The sequence below is a fragment of the Eschrichtius robustus genome, chromosome 5, assembly GCF_028021215.1.
Source record: "Eschrichtius robustus isolate mEscRob2 chromosome 5, mEscRob2.pri, whole genome shotgun sequence".
Taxonomy (NCBI): domain Eukaryota; kingdom Metazoa; phylum Chordata; class Mammalia; order Artiodactyla; family Eschrichtiidae; genus Eschrichtius; species Eschrichtius robustus.
Window position 1 is genome coordinate 59316927 of NC_090828.1, and position 23994 is coordinate 59340920.

General features: G+C 35.5%; 1 protein-coding gene across 1 annotated transcript in view; it reads left to right on the forward strand.

Annotated features, from left to right (window-relative positions):
- The window catches only part of OLA1 (Obg like ATPase 1), a 172069-nt gene that overhangs the window by 83371 nt on the left and 64704 nt on the right, over positions 1–23994 (forward strand). Inside the window, exon 5 of the mRNA XM_068543904.1 lies at positions 19629–19804. Coding sequence (XP_068400005.1) covers positions 19629–19804 — 176 coding nt within the window. The remainder of the gene's footprint in view (positions 1–19628; positions 19805–23994) is intronic.

Sequence of the window (23994 nt, forward strand, 5' to 3'; positions counted from 1 at the left end):
ATGACGGAAAGGAAATCTTACTTAAGAAATGAACCACACTATTTAAAATAGAAATCTGAGATCTTTTTCACGTTGCAGCTGAGTTAAACAAATAATCTTTCTACCATTGCTAAGAAGTGCATGTAGTTAAAAATATGTATACATTTATACATATTATTTTTAAAAACCTAGTTAACTTTAAAATATGTAAGTTTTCTTGTCGTTTAGGGTTCTGTGAAGCTGATCATCAAGAGGGTTGCAAATCATTGGTGGTTTCTATTTTCAGATTTCCACATCCCGGAGTAATTTGCTTTAATTTCACCCAATTTAACCTATACTTCACACCATCACCATTCAGCTTTAATAGCTATGTTCTATGCATAAGAAAAGCAGATAAATGTCCACAATTAGGCTGCAAATGATTACAACTAGTTAGGGCTTTATGAAGACAAAACTTAAAGGACTATGGCGCCAAACAAAGCCACAAAAGACGGCTGAAAATGCTGTCTCGAGAAGTCAAGTCTACCATGGCATTTGATTTATCACTTTTGTAGTTGATTTTACTTATTTTTAACATATTGGCAGGTGTGCCTACTCTGAGAAATATTCAGCTTTAAAGAATATTAGTTCTCTGTTGTTTAATGTATTTTAGTTTTTGTTTGCTTCCTTGAATTTCAGCATAGATAAGAAGATTGAATCTTCTTTAAAAAATATTAAAATAATAGCATGTTTTTTGAAATTAAGCAGAATTGGTTTGAAACGTACTAGCATTTACATACCTTGTCAATGCATTTGTGAAATTAAGACTTTTCTGAAATGTTTGTGTATCAATATATGGTACTATCAGACATATGATGGAAGTATAATTTTATAATTCTGTCTAGAATTTCATTTCTGGATGGGTCTTAGCATGCAAAAGATATACCTTTAGAGTATTACTTGTGTAATGTATGTGCACATATATAAAAGATTCAGAAATTATTTTAATCCTATTTATGTGTGGGTATTATGTTTTCCTCTCTCTATATAAGTTCTTCTTGATGGTTACTGCACAGCATTATTTTAATGTATAAAGAATTTGTTTATCTTTCAAGGTTTTAAAAAAGCCAGACTATTCATTTTACTATAAAAGCATGTCTTCCTCCTGCAAAATAAAATGTGTCCTTTTTGTTAATGTTTTTCCATATTTAGCAAGGTAAATCTGAGTTAAAAGACTGGATCGCATCTCTCTTCAAAATTTCGGTCCAGGTTTTGACATATAAATCTTTTCTTATTTTTTAGTGAATAAATACAATTCAAAGTTTTAGTTTAGTATTTAGATTTTATTCTTTGGTCATTCCGTTAAATATTCTCTCAGAAATTCTGTATAGATAAGAGTAACAATACTGATGGGTAATAATTTCTTTTTACAGCTTTTGTGCGCCCAGAATTATTCATGTAATTGAAATACACCCATTCTAGAAATGTTACATCCACCGTTTTATTTATTATATGAGGGGTAACATGTATCTATTTAAAACATGTACCTATTGTAGATAATCCTTATTTTCTGAACTAATAATCAAATAATGCCTCTTTAGTTTATTGTTGCTTAGAAGCCAAAATAAATGTAGATTAAAAACCTAAGCAGTTGTGGGTTTTATACACATGTAACAAACACAATATGCATGCGTGCACAGATTTGCTAACTTTAAAAATAATGCTCAGGAATTAATAGCTTGTTGCCTTTATAAAAGGAATGTATGTGGGAAAGTATACTGATACTTATTTTTAAAAATCTTTATTTTAAAGAAAGCAGTCTACCCTACAAAGTAGACCAGTATAGCCATGGTAAGACAATATAGCTACACAGCTTCGCAGTTGTATTAAACTAGTTTCATACGCTATATCGTAAAACTTTCAGTCCAATCAGCAACTAAATTTAAATACTGCAAATTGTAGCAGCAAAACAATAATTCTGCTGATTAGCCCCTTTCCATTTCTTGTAAGTGAACTGTTTATGCTGTTGAGTACCTTTTGAAAAAAGAAAAAGCCAAAACAGCCTTGATTAGTCAAGGAGTAATTGGATGACTTGATTTTAGCAAGAGAATGAATTGGTTGATGATAGCCTGTAACTAAGTGTAGTGGTTCTGTTCAGATGAATACATAACATACAGTCATCAGATCTTGACAGGTATAACATATAAGCAGTGCTAAAATCTGGTGGTAGTGGGGATAAGGTGGAGATGGAGGGGAATAAGTTTGCCATGAAGTCTTTTATTAGAAATTTTAAGGTGATTCTTAAAGGAATTGAGAGGCACTAACTTTTTTTTTTACATTGGGGAAGGGGTAGGGAGATTTGTCTTACTTTAATACTATAGTCCCCATGTTTTATGCTCTAAAGACAAAATAGCTCTAAAGACAGAAGAGCTGTAGGATCATTTAACTTTCTTTAGGGGCATCAGCAATATTATATCTTTTTACTTTTGTTGAAGATCATGGTTCATTAGTAGAGCCATGTGGGAAAGCCTTGAAGCATTAATTGTGTTGTTACTTAACTATTTAAAGTCTTGATTAGTCAGAACTTTTTGTAGATGGCATTATGATTTCCTGATTATTTTAAGGCTTTATCTGAGTTTACATGAATGAAAACTGGCATAAAACAAAAAAAATTTTTTTTGAATTTACTCCTCTGTAACTAGTCTTCTTAAATAAGTCCTGGTTCTCATCTTCCCCCTCCCCCCACCCCAAAGAATGTATTACAGTAACGACCCTTCCTCTGCTATAATGTGGTGCTGGGGTCCAAAAGTTTCAGCTGCATAAAATACGAGGGCAGTTTATTGCCAGATGAATGGAATGGCTGGGGTGAGCCTGCACACCTAGTTGCAGGGGGTGAGGGTGTGGCAAGGTGCGGGCCCAGCCATATCCCTTCTGGTACTGGCTTTGATTTGGCACCACCTGGTGGTGATTGTTTGCTCTGACTTAACTATTGATGGTGATCTTTAGGGTAGCAGTAGAATTCTAGGAATTTCTCAGGTAGCTGGTACCCATTTTGTTGAGCCAATTCGGGTGGATTGGGTTGGAAGACTACTGGGTATGCAGTGACCTACCTTACACAATCTGCTTCAAAAGGTTCATTCGCTTTCCTGTCCTTAATCTTCCTTCTGTGTTTCTGGTCTCATTTTAGAACTGTGGATTATTGCATTTATGGGCATAATTATTTTATGAGGTATGTTATCTGGTTTTATGACATCTACCTTCGCAGTTTGGACTCAAGAATGATCCCTATCGTGTAATGTGGATTTAGTCAAACCGTTATTTTCCTATTCTAACACCAGATGTTCTTGGTGAGTCCTTCCTTTTCCATTCCTTCTCTCCCCACCCCCACCCTACCATATCTTAAAAAAACTAGGTAAAAGTTATAATCCATTGATATTATAGATAAAGCTAAAAATAGTTATTTTAAAAATTAATAGCCAGTCATTTATTTAACTGATTAATACCTGTCACATGTTTACATTTTTCAGGCATTTAAACACCAGTATCAAACTGTAGCAGAGGCAATATTATCTCTTATCAGAGCATCAATGTACTTAAATATGAGATTAAAAAATAGTTTATACTTCCATCAAAACCTGCACACATATCTTAAAGTTTAAATGACGTCTATGTAACACCAGTGTTCCAGTTTGAAGCCTTAAGGCTGACTTTCTATCAGCTTTGTACTGAATACTGACCCCTTCCCCTACTTCCCTTCATCCTGGATTTACTTTCTTGTATTTATTATATACTGACCTTTTTCTCTCCTATTAGATTGTAAACATCTTTGAAGGCAGAAACTAATCTTACTCGGCTTTTTCTCACCTCTGAAATTTGCCTTCCAGCTCTTGGCATCATTCTCTTTGTGATTAACATTCAGTACACATTTGTCAAATATGTCTCTTAAAATATGTATCTTAAACATCTCCAATTTTATGACTGGCCACATTTCATTTCTTCTCAATTTAATGTCATTCTTCCTACCCACTAGACAAAAAATAATCTTTGTAAAGATTTTAATTTTTTTTTTTAGATTTAACCACTTTCATGTTATTTCTATAACTAGTACCCAACAGTCAGCTACTCTGTTTGTGACTAGTAGTCTCTTTCCAAGCTGTTATTAGATCTTGTGTATAACTGATAGAATCGTTTAAAGAGAGTGTGAGTGAATAAGCAAGCAAGGGCAAGATCACAAGAGCACTTCTCTGAAAATCTACATAAGAATTTTATAATCAAGGAGATTAAATTTTAATGTAATCTTTTCATCAATAGACACTACACATTTGAACCTATGGCAACATCTTTTGGTCGATACATAGCACAACCTTTGTCTTTTCGTGTCCACCGGCGGTTCTCAACTGTGAGTTAGCAACGTCTAGAGACGGTTTTGATCTTCACAGCTGGGGCGTGTGCCTGTGTGCATGTGCATGCACACTCAGGCGGGTGGTGTGTGTGTGTGTGTGTTACTGGCATCTGGTTTGGAGAGGCCAGGGGTGCTGTTGAAACATCCTGCAATGCACAGGTCAAACCCCTGCAAAGAAGAATTACCTGGCCCCAGATGTTAGGAATGCCAAGGTTGAGAAACCCTGGTATACACCTTGTCTTCAGTTTTTAATTTATAAGTGTAACTAACATATTTTGAGTGTTTACATCCTAAGATTTTGACATATATTACCACTTTTAATCTTCAGGGCAATCTTATGAGGTAGGTATTATTCTCTAGATTTTAGACAAGGAAACTAAGGCACAGAGAAATTAAATAATCACACAACTAATGAATCAAACAGTCTGAAATCCAGATTTGAATCCAGGTAATCTGATTCCAGAGTCTGTGCCCTGCATCATTTCTACTCTATTTATACTTCTATCCTGCCTGGAATTTCCTCTTGACTCTCTGATTCCCTTTGCTAATATCTGTCCCTAAAAGTCTTCATCTGTACTCAAGCCTTCCCTCCTTAATCTTGATTCATGCTGATCAATCCCTTCTCTCTCTTTTTCTTTTATGGCTGCATTTATTTGTCTTAGTTATAGTGTATAGGTTTGTTTGCCCTCTTCTTAATTTGATTTATACATTTAAAAAATTATACCATAATATGTAATCCAGTGCCCAAGAATTCCTCAGAAAATAATTAAGTGAGTATCGTAACTAATAGCCAAGCAATTCAGAGGTGAAGAGATGAAACACAAGAAACGTCTCACATCTGTTATTTCAGTTTGCCATGTTTTGTGCTTTACTTACCCTGTTACTTTATGTGATTGACATGCTTAGCACTGGTTTCTTTGAAGTACTTGCTAAATATCTTATTGTGTGCTGTGAAATTGATCCTTTGCTGTTGTGCTGCATGTCTAACTTCATCTAGAATCTGTCGTTCTCCTCTAACAGTTTTTCATTCTGAGTGCTAAAAAGTGCTCGAGACATTCATTCATTCACTGATTCCTTTGACTCTTCACTTCACCTTGTACCTAATTGTATATCAGCTCTGATTAAGGCACTGGAAGGAACCAGAAAGGCATTTAAGACAGAATCCTTGAACTTAAATAAGTAGAAGATAGAATCACATATTCTAATATTAGATATACATGCTACAGGTCAGGATATGGTTAGAGAAGTCATCATCGTGGAGATACCATTTCAGTGGCATCTAATTAAGGTCGCGAAAGATATGTAGCTTTTTTTGAAAGGCAGAAATGGGGAGGAAGAATATTCCATGCAGAATGATGAGTAACAGCATTGAAAATGTAAAATGAGAGCATTGAATGTAGGTCAGTTTGATTGAAAGGTGTGGGATATTAATGGGCACCAACATTAGAAAAATTAAAGCTCTGATTTGTCATTTAGTTTATTTCTTAAAGGGCAGAGAGTTCACATGACTCCTTTTATTCATTGCTTACAGTACTGGTAATAAAGTTAGAATTCTAGTTTTGTTCATTACTCCATTTGCATTTTCTCTCCTTACAACATTATTCTTTAAAAAGATACAAAAATGGATTTTCCCAGGAGTCATATTTAAGGTAATATATTAAATCACCAGTTTTACCACACCTTATTCCAAACAAGTGTCTTCAACTCCTCTTCTGACCCAAGGATGGTAGAGATCTCTTAGACTTGGACTCCTCTAGAATTGCTGTGCTGATGAGGAGAAGTTAAGCTATGCATTTTAGGGATGGATGTGATTTGTAATAGAAAGAAAGAATATGTATCTTTGAGGCCCAGGGAAGGGAGTGGGCAAAAGTTGACTGACAGTTGAATATTAAGAACTTTCAGGGCTTAGGGAGTCAGTACAAGAGTTTGACTTTAGCTGAGGATTTGTGGAGAGTGAGGGTAGGGCAAGGTCAGTTTATAGAGCACCTTTTCTAGTGACAGAAGGCTAAGTGATGTTTTAGAAATTAGGAAGCTAGTAAGGTAGTTATTGGGAAGATTACAGCAAAAGCAGCTTGCTCAACATTGGAAGTAGAGCAGAATCTCAATAAATATTAATTCAAAATACCATTGATTAAATTTAGCTTTTATACATCTAAGTATCTATTATATAGAATATGAAGTGAAAATCTTGTTCAGAGATGAATGTTAGTTCTCATTAAGGTACTTTTCTGCCTGCTTCTTTGGAAAGAGTTGATATGTTGCAGCAACTAAAAATGTAAAACCCTTGAGCAATTGAATATAATTAAGTACAGGTGTTGACTCTGGGTTATAATTCATAACTTTTAAGTGACTTTAAGGATTCCTTAATGGTGTGAATGTCTAATTATCTACAATATAAGTACAATACCAATAACTGTTAGGTAGAGTTTTCTGGTGTTCTGTACATTTAGAAGAATTAGATTGTATAATATTGTAATGTGTTGCTTCTAATCAGCAACACATGTATGTGACTTCCTTGGTGGCACAGTGGTTAAGAATCTGCCTGCCAATGCAGGGGACACAGGTTCGGTCCCTGGTCCGGGAAGATCCCACATGCCGTGGAACAACTAAGCCCGTGTGCCACAACTACTGAGCCTGTGCTCTAGAGCCTGTGAGCCACAACTACTGAGCCCTTGTGCCACAGCTGCTGAAGCCCGTGCACCTAGAGCCCATGCTCCACAACAAGAGAAGCCACCGCAATAAGCAAGCGTACGGCAACGAAGAGTAGCCCCCACTCACCGCAACTAGGGAAAGCCCGTGCTCAGCAACGAAGATCCAACACAGTCATAAATAAATAAATAAATAAATAAATACAATTTATTAAAAAAAAAAAATTGTTGCACCGGGTCTTAGTTGCGGCAGGCAGGCAACATTTTTTCTTTTCTTTTTTTTTTTTTAATTGAAATACAGTTGATGTACAATATTATGTTAGTTTCAGGTGTACAACATAGTGATTCAATGTTTAAATACATTACAAAATCATCACCATGATAAGTCAACCATCTGTCCCCATACGAAGTTATTACAATATTATTGACCATATTTCTTATGCTGTATATTACATTCCTGTGACTTATTTATTTTATAACTGGAAGTTTGTACCTCTTAATCCCCTTCACCTATTTCACCCACCCAGCCCCCTCCTCTGGCAGCCCCAGTTTGGTCTCTGTATCTGTGAATCTATTTGCATTTTATTTTGTTTGTTCATTTGTTTTGTGTTTTAGGTTCCATATAAGTGAGGTTATATGGTATTTGTCTTGGTCTGACTTATCTCACTTATCATGATACTCTCTAACTTATTCCATGTTGTTGCAAATGGCAAGATTTTATTTTATTTTATTTATGGCCGTAACTACCGCTTTAAACTACTCTTCCCCCATACAATAAAGAATTTTTGTCATGTCATTTATACTAAATAAATAGGAACTAGCATTTTTCAGTGTTTATGAATAAAGCTGTAGATGTTACGTGAATTGCCAATGTAAGTTTAGGTCTCTCCCTTCTCTTTAAATAGTAATGAGCTATAGAATTATAAGGAAGTTGGGAATCATAGTTCTGACACAAGGTAGGACTTTGTTTTGAAGAACGGATTAGAAATGTGAAAAGATAGAGATTTTTTTGAGGAGGATATCCTTGTCTTGATTTCTAACATTGTATTTAATGATTTATTTTTTACTGGTTTAGGAATGTGGCCCTTAACCTTTCAGTGATTTTGGTGGGACTCTGGATTAGAATATAGATGCTCAGAACATTTATTATTTACCACATAGGACACAGGATGTTTTGCTGTTGTGATTTAAGATTCAATATATTTGTATAATAATTTTATTTCTTTTTTTCTAGAGTCTTTTAAAAAAATTTTTATTGGAGTATAGTTGATTTACAATGTTGTGTTAGTTTCAGGTGTACAGCAAAGTGAATCAGTTATACATATACATATATCCACTCTTTTTAGATTCTTTTCCCATATAGGCCATTACAGAGTATTGAGTAGAGTTCCCTGTGCTATACAGTAGTAGGTCCTTATTAGTTATCTATTTTATATATAGTAGTGTGTATATGTCATTCCCAATCTCCCAATTTGTCCCTCCCCCCCCTTACCCCCTGGTAACCATAAGATTGTTCCATACATCTGTAACTCTATTTCTGTTTTGTAGATAAGTTAATTTGTACCCTTTTTTTAGATTCCACATATAAGCAATATCATATAATATTTGTCTTCCTCTGTCTGACTTACTTCACTTAGTATGACCATCTCCAGGTCCATCCATGTTGCTGCAAATGGCATTATTTCATTATTTTTAATGGCTGAGTAATATTTCATTGTATATATGTACCGCTTCTTCTTTATCCATTCATCTGTCCATGGACAGCTGTCCACATCTTGGCTATTGTAAACAACACTGCAATGAATATTGGGGTGCATGTATCCTTTTGAACCATATGTTTTCTCCAGATACATGTCCAGGAGTGGGATTGCTGGGTCATGTGGTAGCTCTATTTTTAGTTCCTTAAGGAACCTCCATACTGTTCTCCATAGTGGCTGTACCAATTTACATTCCCACCAACAGTGTAGGAGGGTTCCCTTTTCTCCACACGCTCTCCAGCATTTATTGTTTGTAGACTTTTTGATGATGGCCATTCTGACTGGTGTGAGGTGATACCTCGTTTTAGTTTTGATTTGCATTTCTCTAATAATTAGGGAAGTTGAGCATCTTTTCATGTGCTTTTTGGCCATCTGTATGTCTTCTTTGGAGAAATGTCTATTTAGATCTTCTGCCCATTTGTTTTTTTCTTTTGATTGGGTTGTTTGTTTTTTTGATATTGAGCTGCCTGAGCTGTTTGTATATTTTGGAGAGTAATCCCTTGTGTTCATTCGTTTGGAAATATTTTCTGCCATTCTGTGGGTTGTCTTTTTCATTTTGTTTATGGTTTCCTTTGCTGTGCAAAAGCTTTTAAGTTTAATTAAGTCCCATTTGTTTATTTTTGTTTTTATTTTCAGTACTGTAGGAGGTGGATCCAAAAAGATACTGCTGCAATTTATGTCAGAGAGCATTCTGCCTATGTTTTCCTCTAGGAGTTTCATAGTATCCAGCCTTACATTTAGGTCTTTAATCCATTTTGAGTTTATTTTTGTGTATGGTGTTAGAGAGTGTCCTAATTTCATTCGTTTGCATGTAGCTGTCCAGTTTTTCCAGCACCACTTATTGAAGAGACTGTCTTTTCTCCATTGTATAGCCTTGCCTCCTTTGTCATAGATTAGGTGACCATAAGTGTGTGGGTTATCTCTGGACTTTCTATCCTGTTCCATTGATCTATGTTTCTGTTTTTGTGCCAGTACCATACTGTTTTGATTACTGTAGCTTTGTAGTATAGTCTGAAGTCAGGGAGTCTGATTCCTCCAGCTCCGTTTTTCTTTCTCAAGATTGCTATGGCTATTTGGGGTCTTTTGTGTTTCCATACAAGTTGTAAAATTTTTTGTTCTAATTCTGTGAAAAATGCCATTGGTAATTTGATAGGGATTGCATTGAATCTGCAGATTGCTTTGGGTAGTATAGTCATTTTCACAATATTGATTCTTCCAGTCCAAAAGCATGGTATGTCTCTCCATCTGTTTATGTCATCTTTTATTTCTTTCATCAGTATCTTAATAGTTTTCTGAGTACAGTAGGTCCCCTACATAGGGACAAGTTCTGATCCAAGAGCACGTTCTTAAGTCCAATTTGTTCGTAAGTCCAACAAAGTTAGCCTAGGTACCCAACTAACACAATCAGCTCTATAGTACTGTACAATAATAGGTTTATAATGCTTTTCACACAAATAATACATAAAAACAAACAAACACAAAAAATAAAGAAAACATTTTTAATCTTACAGTACAGTACCTTGAAAAGTACAGTAGTACAGTACAACAGCTGGCATACAGGGGCCGGCATCCAGTGAACAGGCAAGAAGAGTCACTGACTAGAGGAGGAAGTGGAGGTGGGAGATGGTAGAGCTGAAGGATCATCAGCACTAGGAGATGGAGGGCAAGCTGCAGTTTCACTCATGCCTGACATTGATGGCATGGGTTCTGGTTCCTTGCTGGCTTCAATTCTATCTACCCTCTTGAAAATATGATCCAATGCTGTCTGGGTAATATCTCTTTTTTTTCCTGTCATAGATGACATGGTAGCACCGGATTGCATTCTTAATGGCTGCTGCAACCTTCGTGTACCATTCTACGTTTGGGTCCTGTGCCTCAAAAACTAACAGTGCCTCCTCAAATAAAGAAAATCCCCTTGCCATTTCCTGCTTCGTGAATCTCTTCGGTATATCATTTACTTCTTCCTCTTGTCTCTCTTTGTCCTTTCTGTGGGCCTCCAATTCCATCAGGTCTTCATTAGTAAGCTCCTCATGTTGCACAGCAAGGAGTTCAGTGAAGTCGTGCTCTTGCAGATCTAGCTCCAGCTTCTTGCTGAGGGTCACTAAGTTGCTGAAGACCTCTTTCGACTCCTTATCCGAACGCATGTTTGCATCTTTGAAAGTTTGCAACTTGAAGGTTCATATGTAGGGGACTTACTGTACAGGTCTTTTGCCCCCTTAGGTAGGTTTATTCCTAGGTATTTTATTCTTTTTGATGCGATGGTAAATGGGATTGTTTCCTTGATTTCTCTTTCTGATCTTTCATTGTTAGCGTATAGGAATGCAAGAGATTTCTGTGTATCCTGCAACCTTACCAAATTCATTGATTAGTTCTAGTAGTTTTCTGGTGGCATCTTTAGGATTTTCTATGTATGTATAGTATCATGTCATCGGCAAACAGTGCCCGTTTTACTTCTTCTTTTCCAGTTTGTAATCCTTTTATTTCTTTTTCTTCTCTGATTGCTGTGGCTAGGACTTCCAATACTATGTTGAATAATAGTGGCAAAAGTGGACATCCTTGTCTTGTTCCTGATCTTAAAGGGAATGCCTTTCAGGTTTTCACCACTGAGAATGATGTTTGCTGTGGGTTTGTCGTATATGGCTTTTATTATGTTGAGGTAGTTTCCCTCTATGTCCACTTTCCGGAGAGTTTTTATCATAAATCAGTGTTGAATTTTGTGTAAAGCTTTTTCTGCATCTATTGAGATGATAATATGGTTTTTATTCTTCAACTTGTTGATGTGGTATATCACATTGATTGATTTGTGGATATTTCTAGAGTCTTTGGTTATATAATACCTTTTGCTTCCATACTTGATTCAGGCTCTTAAATCTTACATGTACCCATGTTACCTTAGATGCAAATAAAGATCTTTTGGCTTGAAACCTTGTCGTGATATCTCCCCCCCACCTCTCTCTGTCTCTGTCTCTCTCTCTTTCTCATTGCTTTTATGTAGTTGACATTGTTTTCTTTGATAAAGTCACACTATGCATCCTGCCTTCAAATCTCCCATCAGTATTCTAGTGTACTTCTTTATCACCATATTTGGAGTACAGCAATTCTCTTTTAGCCGGTTCCCTACTTCTGGTTAGTCTTTCTAAAATGCCACTTTTTGTTTGTTACTCAATAACATAAAAACCAATGTTGCCTCCCTATTGACTAGCAGATGAAATCCAGACTTACCTTGCTATTTGGACTTCCCTATTCTTTACCCTACTGGATGTATAAGTTTTTGTCTCCTACCACTCCTCAATACAGCGTCTCACTATAGTCAGCTTTCCAGTAAGCCTTCTTTATTTCAACCTTCATTTTTTTATCTGATGCTTTTTCCTGTTACTTGTCATGCCTTTCTTTATCTTCTTTACCTATACCAAATTTCTGTATTTAAAGGCCTTGATGATTAGTTATTATTAATTGAACCTATATTTAAGGTCCTTGCTAGTGAGTATTGTTCTCCTTTTTTATTTGCTTAGATTTGTTTTCCCAACCAATTGTCTAATTTTTACGACTAAGGTCCTCTTATTTTGATTTTTGTTTTTAATTCTTAAGACTTCGCACATTGTTAGATGTATAAGCAAGCTTTCTTTAAGTGGGGAACTTAAACTTAGCAAGGCATATTGTGGTTTGCATATGTTGAGGAGGTGACAGTTTATGCATTGATTTATATACCAAGGAATTCCTTATCTCTGCATTGTATAGTGGTAGAGGATGGAAAGAACTTAAGTAAAATAGGCCCATCTTGACCACATACCCTCTTATTTCCAAGTAAACTCTAGACATGCAATTTGGGATATCAAGTTTTCCATGACAGGTAGTTTATAAAGTACCGCTGTGAAGCCTGTACACTTAAATACATCACGTGTTTTAAAATCTATTTCTGTATAACTAGGGATGCTTTGCTTCTGAAAGCTGAATATAGCCCAAATTTAAGTAGTAATGTAGCAAAGCAGTTTACTGAAGTGCTGAATTTTCGAAGTATATTTTTATTTCTGAAGTCTTTCCCAGTTAGATTAAGCATCCTAAAAGTATGGATCTATCTATCTTACTCAAATCTTTATGGAATAAGATAGGATTTGAATGAATTAATTAATGAGTAAGTTGGTCAATCTTCAGTCCATTTATAATTGAAAATAACCAACTAATTTCCGCCAAGTCATACCAAGAAATAAATATGATGCAGAGTGTTCAGTACCACGTGGATAGTCAAATGTATCTCACCAAGTCTGTATTTTGACTGGCTCTCAGTAAAGAGGTACACAAATTTTAAAAGTCACAGCTTTAATATGAGCATTGACATTTTGTATTCACTTAGTGAACACATTTTATAATAGAAATGATTTATTTAATAACTAAAAATATATTTTTTGTTCATTTTATTTGCTGTTACCTCAAAGTATACTGGAGTCAATCAAGCGAGTTTGGGGCTGGAAATTCTGTTAACGAGTGTGTAATAGAGGGTTAAGAGAGAGAGCTAAGAGAGATATCAACATTTATGCGGTGGTTAGAGCAAGGAAAGGAATAGCCTGAGAAGAAATGGCCAGAGAAAATAGAAGAAAATGAGGAGAATGCAGTTGAAAAGAAGCAATGAAAGAGACTTCGTCAGTGCTCTGAAGTTAGATGCTACTGAGAGGTGATTCAAGATTCCTGAAGAATGGCTGTTTGATTTAGCATCATGAAGCCAAATCATTGGTGTTCTTTTTGAGATCGATTTCCGATAGCGTGGTGGGGGCACATTACAAACTGTTGTGGGTTAAGTTTTGTATAGGAGGTAAAGAAGTGGCGAGAGCAGGAATGGCTTGGAGCCAAGAAGTTTGGCTGGAAAGGGAATTGATGTCTGAGGGTGACTGACTTGACTGATTTAATATAGAATCTTAAGCCTACTTAAATATTGATGGGAAAGTATTGATGGAAATGGTGGTGTTACAAATATAGGAGAGAGAGAGGCATAATAGATTGAGGTCTCAGGAAATACAAAGAACAGTCTGTGGAGCAAACTTCCTTGGAAGCGGATAAGATCCAGAGCAGAGATAGTAGAGAGTGGACATAAATAGTAGAAGGTAATGCTTTCCATTTTACTGCTGGAAAGAAGGAAAGATTGGGTAAAAACAAAAAGGGGGTTTGGTATTCCAAGGTGACATGAATTTTCTCTGTGAAGTGAGAAAGATTAGGTCATATACTGGGTAGCAAGAGAGAAGAGGAAAACATCGGAAATGTGAGAGAAGTCAAGAAGGTTTGAAAAAGGTGCTTTGTTGGGAAAGGAAACATTGCAGGATTGCTGGGTGAAAAATCTTTGTGATGGAATCCAGTCTGAGCCTAGCTTATGGTTAAATTTCTCTTATAACACATTGTTTAATAATGAGACTTTACTATAGTTAGTATTATTTTCAGCCACCCTTTTTATATGTATATAAAGAAATGTACAGATATAAAATACTTTTCATGGTTATAGTGGTTTTCTCCCTGTTGCTAGTCACTGCAAAACCAAAATTTTAACTAAAATTTGTGTAAATTTTTCTACAAGTTAAACTTGCTTATTGTGTTTAAAAAAGAATGACTTTTAATAATGACTTGTTTTTATGAACAATGCATGTTCATTATAAAAAGTTTAAGCAAGACAAAACTGATACAGAAGAAGATTTAAAAATTACTCAATAGCTCCTTGCCTAGGAATTATTTTTATTAGCATTTGGTCTGTGTTATTAAAAGAGAGAAACAATTTTATTAAAATGTGATCATTAATATATATACTGTTTTAAATAGAATACTATATTTAGTTTGAAAGAAAGAAAAAGAACTGAAGTAATACAGAAGAAATTAATGGTTCTGTACCAGTTGGTTGACCAACTTGCAGTTGGTCAATTTTTGTTTCAGTGTTTGTTTATGCCAGCATACTTAGAATGTGAAACTTTGAAAGTGGCTATGATTTCTAAGTGGGCCACCTTCTTGACAGATAGAATCTCTTTCAAAGACTGAGAAATCTTACGGTGTTTTACCTTGTGTAATTAATCCAGTCAGAGTATATATAGAGAGGAATATTTTCAAAACCTGAATGAGCTTAGCAATGCTAAAATTTAGCTCTTTCGTACTCTTCAGTTATAAGAAATAAGAGAACAGGTCCATGTTTACATCCTTGAGTCATAGTATTCTCATCTCTGGCACATAGAAGAAATAGACTCTAATAGAAAGGGATATAACTATTATAAAATATTTCTCAAAGAACTACTCTTTGCCAGAAGCAATGATCATCTTTCTCTAGGAGAAAGGAGAATACTCCTTTCTTCTTGAAACATTTTCTTTCCCCTACTCCTGGAAGAGCATACTCCTTGTTTTTCACTGACTTTGTCACCACTTCGTAGTCTCTTTTGCCAAATCCTTCCCTATCAGACACCTGAGTTTTTGAGTGCTCTCTCTGTATGATGCCATCCAGACCCATAACTTTAAACACATCTGATAATTCCCAATTTTGTATCTCCAGTCATCACCTTCCAAACTACATCTAGTCCATTCTATCATATATTCCCATTACAAACATTTCTCATCTTCTCTACAGCAGCAATTTTATGTCAGGTTACCACTCATCTGCACCACTGCAACTACCCCCTAACTTAGTCTTTCTGACATCACTCTTGTCCCCTCCCTTAGAGTCTGTTCTTTTGAGAGTAACCAAAGTGGCTTCTTTAAGTCATAAATCATATATCATCATCCTACTTTCCCTTTATTTAAAGCTCCCTAATCAATGGCTTCCCATTATAGCTAGAATAAAATCCAAACACCCATGGCTTACAAATGTTTGTGAACTGCTTTACTTCTCCAACTTAAACTTTATTTACTATTCTCTGCTGTGGTTCACCCACACTGACCTTATTTCTACTTCTTAGAACTCTCTTCCTTCAGGTCTTCTCATTACTCCCTCATTCTGGCCATTCTAGTCTCAGCTCCAATACCGTCTCCTCAGAGAGGCTTCTCTGACTATCCTAGTACAAGTATTGCCCAGCAAATGTAAATTGATACAGCCACTATGGAGAACAGTATGGAGGTTCCTTAAAAAACTAAAAATAGAACGACCTATGACCCAGCAATCCCACTACTGGGCATACAGCCTGAGAAAATCATAATCAAAAAGAGTCATGTACCACAATGTTCATTGCAGCTCTATTTACAATAGCCAGGACATGGAAGTAACCTAAGTGTCCACTGACAGATGAAAGGATAAAGAAGATGTGGCACGTATATACAATGGAATATTACTCAGCCATAAAAAGGAACAAAATTGAATTATTTGTAATGAGGTGGATGGACCTAGAGTCTGTCATACAGAGTGAGGTAAGTCAGAAAGAGAAAAACAAATACCGTATGCTAACACATATATATATGGAATCTAAAAAAACGGTACTGATGAACCTAATGGCAGGGCAGGAATAAAGACACAGACGTAGAGAACGACTTGAGGACACGGTGGGGAAGGGGAAGCTGGGATGAAGTGAGAGCGTAGCATGGACATATATACACTACCAAATGTAAAATAGATAGCTAGTGGGAAGCAGCCGCATAGCACAGGGAGATCAGCTCGGTGCTTTGTGACCACCTAGAGGGGTGGGATAGGGAGGGTGGGAGGGAGGGAGATGCAAGAGGGAGGGGATATGGGGATATATGTATACATATAGCTGATTCACTTTGTTGTACAGCAGAAACTAACACAACATTGTAAAGCAATCATAGTCCAATAAAGATGAAAAAAAAAAGTTTGCCTAGCAATGCCACCCCCTCCCCCCAGCACACACATGCTCTATCACATTATCCTATTTTATACGGAATAGTACCAAAAAAGTTTTTAAAAATCAGATGACATCCCACCACCAAAATGACCATAGTTAATATTTTCAGACATTTCTTGATTTTACAGAAAAAAAAAATTGTGATCTCACATTTTTGACTTAATTTATTTAAATAGGAAATGTTTTCACTAATGTAAGTGGGAAATTGCCAAAATTGAAGGTAATGAAAATAAAAACAATGAAAACTACATATTTAATTTTTTAGCCTTTAGAAGCTCTGAGGCTGAGGCCTGTTCTGTTGATAAAAAGTTATCAACATTTATAAATTTATAAATGTTAAACATTAAAGATCAACGGCATCAAACCAACATTTTCTCCTTGACATAGTCAGAAGGACTAAACGAGAATTGAAACAGAAATAACTTTCTCATCAAGCAATTCAGTATGATATAGTCTTCAAGATGACTCTAGTCATCTTCTTTATCAGTAAAGTATTTCCCCCAAAAGGGAATTGTGATAATAATTGTAACATTTATGATACTAATTGTTTTAGTTAATGTGAAGTTGAAATAAATAACTTTTGCCGTGGACTAGGGTAAAAATGTTGTGGTGAACTACTAAGAATTAGTGGGGGAAAACCCTGTAAACTCACAAAGTTTATTATAAACTGTTCCAAGGTGAATTGAGTGACATGAAATGATATTCAAAATTAATGTTTGAATATATTACTATGGAGTTTCTTCTAAATTACTAATTCCTACATCATAAAAACAATAGTATATGCCCCAGTTACTGAAAGAGTTCTCTGTTAAGCACTTTACATATATTATCCAATTTAATCATACCCATCCTCTGAAAGGTAGAAATACCTTCATTTTAAAGGTATGATAATGAGATCCTTAGAGGTTCAGTGATTTGTCTAAGATTTTATGACCAGCAGGGCTGTTAAAGTTTCTTTGTTATACAGCAGAAACTAACACACCATTGTAAAGCAATTATACTCCAATAAAGATGTTAAAAGATGTTAAAAAAAAAAAGAATCCACCTGCCAGTGCAGGGGACACGGGTTCGAGCCCTGGTCCGGGAAGATCCCACATGCCGCAGAGCAACTAAGCCCGTGTGCCACAACTACTGAGCACACGTACTGCGACTGCTGAAGCCTGTGCTCCTAGAGCCCGTGCTTTGCAACAAGAGAAGCCACTGCAATGAGAAGCCCGTGCACCACAATGAAGAGTAGCCCCCGCTCACCACAACTAGAGGAAGCCCATGAAGAGCAACGAAGACCCAACACAGCCAAAAATAAATAAATAAATAAATTTTAAAAAATAAATTAAAAAATGAGGGCTGAAATTAAGAAATTGCCATTTAAAATCTGCTGATGCATTTACTGTAGGGATGTTGTTGAGGACATCACTATAGTTACTCATTTAGCCCCTACATCAAGATGACTATATAAGAAATTTTTCATTACTCATTAGCCCCTACATCAAGATGACTATATAAGAAATTTTTCATTCTAGGTGTCAAAAAGTTTTTTATTTCTATAACTGAACTGACCATGTTTCCTTTGTTGATCTGGGTGCCAGGAAACTAACTTTTATTTTCAGTTTTCCTGTTTTATTGTGCTATTTGTGTAAGTTGCCTCATCATGATAAGAAGTGAATAGTATTGTGCTTCCAGGGAAACTTTTTTCATACTTTTCAGGTATTCAGAAAATTTACCTAAACCATTGTCTGGTGTGTTTACTAGTAAGATATAATGTACCTCCTCATTTCTTACTAATTTTGTTCGTATGAATCAGGTACTATATAATATCGATTGTTTGCCAAGAATACTTAAGTATTATTTTAAATAGTTATATTTAATTGTAATAATTTACTTTAAAAATTATTATTACTGAATATTTCCACGTTAAGATATGAACAGATTAATTATTTTTAATTCTGGGGAATTATATTTAAAAACTTTGCAACCTGTAATGAGATTATCTTGGTTTTTTTGTAAGTAATAATGAGCTGTAGTCACTGTTTTTCTCTTATCAAACTCAATCAAACTGTCTTTCATGATTCCTATGATACCTCTATCTAAAATAATTGATACTGTATGTTTGAAAGCATCTCATTTTGGGAATATAATCTAATTGGTAATTTAAATTAAATTAACTTGTTTATAAATGTGTTTATTGTTTTGTGGGTATATCATTGCTTTCTGTTTATAATATTTCTTAGTATTTGTTCATTTCTGTGATACTGTTATCTGATAATTTGAGTAAATCCCAGTTGAATTATGTTGCCACATTATGTCTTCAAAAGGGCATAAAGTCAGTACACATGCTTGAGTAATGTCTGGTTGTTTTACCCTTATGTTTCCAGTTGGCAATTTGAAATTATGGCTTCAACTGCACTTTAAATATGTGATAATAGCATGTGTTTCTAATAAGGGCCAGCACCATTTTGTACAGATAGTATGAATGGTTGTCACTCATATATGACGAATGCACCTTCATCTGCTTCTTTGATAGTCCCCTAAAAACCATACCCTCAAATCAGGCCGATGAAATTAGCTGCTGTGTAAATTGTGTGTCTGAGTGGTTCATTATCTAATCACCATCAGAACCACAGTGATAAAGTAGATTGAAGCAGGGAAGAGGTCTGCCAGATGATTTCACCACCCCCCCGCCCCAAATCCAGTTTCCCTTGGAAACCCTAATAGTGCAGTTTAGAACTTCAGGCTCTCATGCCTGGAATACAGTATCTTTTAATGTACCAAACCTGAAAATACCAGTAGTTCTGGAGCATAATCTTTCTTTCTTTAAAGATCATAATTTTATTTATTTCAATCAGTTTTTGAAATGTTGAGGCTCTTGAATTACTATTTTGCCGCTAGTGCCCTAAATAGTACTAAATAGGAAAAAAAAATACTCTGTCCTACTTGTAAGAATTCAGAATAACTTGAATAAATTGCTAACCTTCTAGGAATCTTGACTCACTCTAATAATGACCTTCTGTGTTATTTGTTTATTGAATTGCTTCGCTTTAATTTATTTTAGGTGCTTTTGAAGATGATGATATCACGCATGTTGAAGGAAGTGTAGATCCTATTCGAGATATAGAAATTATACATGAAGAGCTTCAGCTTAAAGATGAGGAAATGATTGGGCCCATTATAGATAAACTAGAAAAAGTGGCTGTGAGAGGAGGAGATAAAAAACTAAAACCTGAATATGTAAGTAAAATCTACAGCTTCTTTAGTTATTTGAGTTCATTTTCCTTGATTAAATTTTTAAAATAAAGCACATACAATAACTAATATTGTTATGGAATTTTAGAATTCAAGGATCATTTCTGTTAAAAAATTGTTGAGAAACCTTGTTTTCTCTTGGCAGCAAAGGATCGTGGTGACAGGCTGTTTAAGGTGTTCTTAGGAAACCATATATAGCAGTAATATTGAGTATTTTATGGTTACTATGTATAGCCTCAAGTTTTGGTGTTGGAGATGTGGGGTTTTATGCTGAAAACTTACTGGATTTAGATAAAGGACTGAATATGAGTTTTGTGGATTTGAAGAAGTGATTTACATAAGGAATTGGTCTTCCACAGCGATTGACCGAATGAATGCACTATTAAAGTAGACAGATAATTTTAATCTTTTATGGAGTGAAAACACATGTCATTGTCTTTAATATTCAAATGTGTTTTCTATCACATTGTAGTGAATAATTATTAGTAATATTGTAGGAAATGTTTCAAAATCTGTTTTGAAGCTTTTAGTTTACGTATCATCAAATTGTCTTTTACCTTAAAAAAGCAGCCTTAATTATATATTTTCTCATTAATTAACATCTTCCACAAACTGTTCTTGCTTTTTATGTTTTTTTGTTATAGGAAGAGATTTCTTTCTTTTTAAAAACTTTCATGTGTTTTTAATATGTTTATTTTTTATTTTCTCATTTTTGGAAACTGATTATCTTTTTGCTTTCTCATTTATTTTTAATAAGTTTGGAAAACACACCTTTGATTAGGGAACTCTAATAGGAAGAAATCAATGACAGAATCAACCTCTAAACATAGTCACACTACCAATAAATTATGGTCGAAAGTGCCTGGTCTTGGAACACAGGGAGACCTGTGTTGTGCTACTGGTTTCCTTGAGAGTCTGGAGTGAGCCCAAGTCATTTTACTTTTCTTAACATCATAGTTATTTCACTTTTTCCCTATTCAAATAGAATGGAGAAAGGAGAGCGATTTGTCTGAGGAAATTGTACAAGATTTAGGATGGAAAAGGGGATTTCACATGTGGGTATGAAAGATATCCCTTTCTGTAAAGGGGGAAAACATCATGAGACAGATATTGGGATTGAAGGCAATTCCTTTGCCCCAAACAGCATGGTTTCTGATTAGAGTAAAGCCTTATGCAGTCATCCTTTAGTTAATTGAAACTTACTGACATCCATGTATATTTCAGAAGCATTAACTGTCTTCAAAATAAATTTGTTGATATTGCTTTTCCTTAAATGGGGAAAAGAGGCATCACTTTCTTCTGAAATTCTTGGGCTACCATTTCCTGGCCTTTCTTCTCAAAGAAAACTAGAATGCTGACTGTTATTACTCCTTCTTATTTCCAAAAACTGTGATTATTTGTGTCTAATTTTCTTTCCTCATATTAGATTCAGCTGCTTCAGAATAAATTATAGATTCGTGTTTTTCAACCTTTTTTTTTTTAATTATCACTGTCCCTAAGGAAAAAAATTGAATTAAATTTCAATTAATTAAATTTCTCCCTAATGAGAGAAATTAAATACTAACAAGTAAGAATTTGTTGGATAGATGAGCTTTGGAGGGCCACAAAACATTTTAATAACGAAGTTTTTTCACCCCCAAGAACCAATTTTAGCCCCTCTGGGAGTAATATTACCACTATTGTGAATTCATGCTATAGATTATCTTGTAGCAAAGCCAATACTGGTAAGTATGGTAAAACAGATGGCTTTTTAGAAATTTTTTTTCAGTTTGTTGTTAGCAAAAATAGGACTCTGGTTGGGTCTGTAACGCAATTTGGAAAGAATTAACATCTTTACAATACAGAATCCTTCAGTTTAGGAACATCTTATATTTCTATTTATTGAGCCAGGCACTGTTGGACACTTTTTATATATGTTATTTAAATCTCACAACATGCAAGGTATATATTATTATCTCCATGTTAAAACTGAGGAAGGCCAAGTTTCAAGAGGTTTGTGAATTGCTCAAGATTTCATACTTAGTAAATTGTAGATCAAGTTTTTCAACCATATTAGTCCAACTACAGGGCCAATATGTTGGGGTTTTTTTTTTTAATGCTTTTAAAAATTGTAAAATATGTCCCAAAAGATGCATTAACCTCATATGTATAGTTTAACAAACAGTTGTGAAACAAACGGGAGTAAAACCTACTTTCAGGTCAAGAAATAGAATATTGTTTAGCACCCCAAAATATCTCCATCACTTACCAGTCTTAAAACTTTCTGTCTTCCCACAGCTAACCATAATCCTGAAATTTATAATAATATCCTTATCGGTGTATGTGCCACCTGCAATGATAAGAATTATTTTCCTGAGTGTAAACTTTATATAAATGGTATCATGTATCTATTTATATGAGCATTTTCATTCAGCATTATTTTGTACAGTTCACTTATGTTGCATTTATCTTTAATTCATTTGTTTTTCTTAATGTAAAATATTTTACTGAAAAAAAATACCAGAATTTTAAGATCTGTTCTACTGTCAGTGGGCATTTGAATTTTCCCTCAAAGTTTTTTATAATCATGAGCAATGCAACTGTGAACATTCTTTTACATCCTGATGCACGTAAGGGTAGTCTAAGGCTTATATTTATTATAGAAGTCAGTAGTATATGTATGTCTTCGACTTTACTAGATAACACTGTTTTCCTAGTCTGTGAGAGTTTATCCTGTTGTCAATACTTGGTATTATCAGATTTTTTCATTTTTGCAGTTTGATAGCTGTGTAATGATATTTGGTTATGGTTCTCATTTGCAGTTCTCTAGTTATGTAAGATTGGAGACCTTTTAAAATATCGATTGGCCCTTTAGGATTTCCTCTTTTGTGAAGTGCTTGTTCTAATTATTTTGCTCATTTTCTATTGGATCAGTGTCTTTTTCTCAATAATTTGTGAAAGTTACTTATATATTTTGGATATTAGTCATTTGCTTTGAATGGATTGCAAATATGTTCTCCCATTCTGTGGCTTTTATTTATTTATTTATTTTTAAATTAATTTATTTATGGCTGTGTTGGGTCTTCGTTTCTGCACGAGGGCCTTCTCTAGTTGCGGCAAGCGGGGGCCACTCTTCATCGCGGTGCGCGGGCCTCTCACTCTCGCAGCCTCTCTTGTTGCGGAGCACAGGCTCCGGACGCGCAGGCTCAGTAATTGTGGCTCACGGGCCCAGTTGTTCCGCGGCATGTGGGATCTTCCCAGACCAGGGCTCGAACCCGTGTCCCCTGCATTGGCAGGCAGATTCTCAACCACTGCGCCACCAGGGAAGCCCTGTGGCTTTTATTTTTAATCTTTTTAATAGTATCTTTTGATGAACAGGTGTTAATTTTAAGGTTAGTGTTTTCCTGTCGTGTTTAAGAAACTTTCCTACCTTAAGGTCATCAAGATAATCTCTTGTATTCTAAAAGCATTATTGTTTTATCTTTCACACTTAGCTCATTAACCCACCTGGAATTTATTTTTTGTAAGTAGTTTAAGGCAGGCAACCAATTTGATTTTTTTCCCCCATATGGAAGCCTGTTGTTCAGCACCATTTTAAAAAAAAGACTGTCCTGGGCTTCCCTGGTGGCGCAGTGGTTAAGAATCCGCCTGCCAATGCGGGGGACATGGGTTTGAGCCCTGGTCCGGGAAGATCCCACATGCCGCGGAGCAACTAAGCCCGTGCACCACAACTACTGAGCCTACGCTCTAGAGCCCACAAACCACAATTACTGAGCCCGCACACCACAACTGTTGAAGCCTGCACACCTAGAGCTCATGCTCTGCAACAAGAGAAGCCACCGCAATGAGAAACCCGCGCACCGCAACGAAGAGTAGCCCCCGCTCGCCGCAACTAGAGAAAGCCCGTGCGCAGCAACAAAGACCCAACGCAGCCAAAAATAAAAATAAATAAAATAAATTAAAAAAAAAAAAAGAAAAAAAAAGACTGTCCTTTCCTACTCCAGTGAGGTGCCTCCTCTGTCATAAATCAAAGAGCTTTGGCGTCTTAGCTCTTTCCTGAGGATCGGCAGATGAGTCTAGGTAAAAGTGGCCAAGAGCAGCAGTGGGATCCCAAACCTGCTGAGGTGAAGGTGAGAAGGGAAGATGGAATGAGGGGTTAATAGCCCATGGATTCTATGGTCTTATGTGTGTTCCTT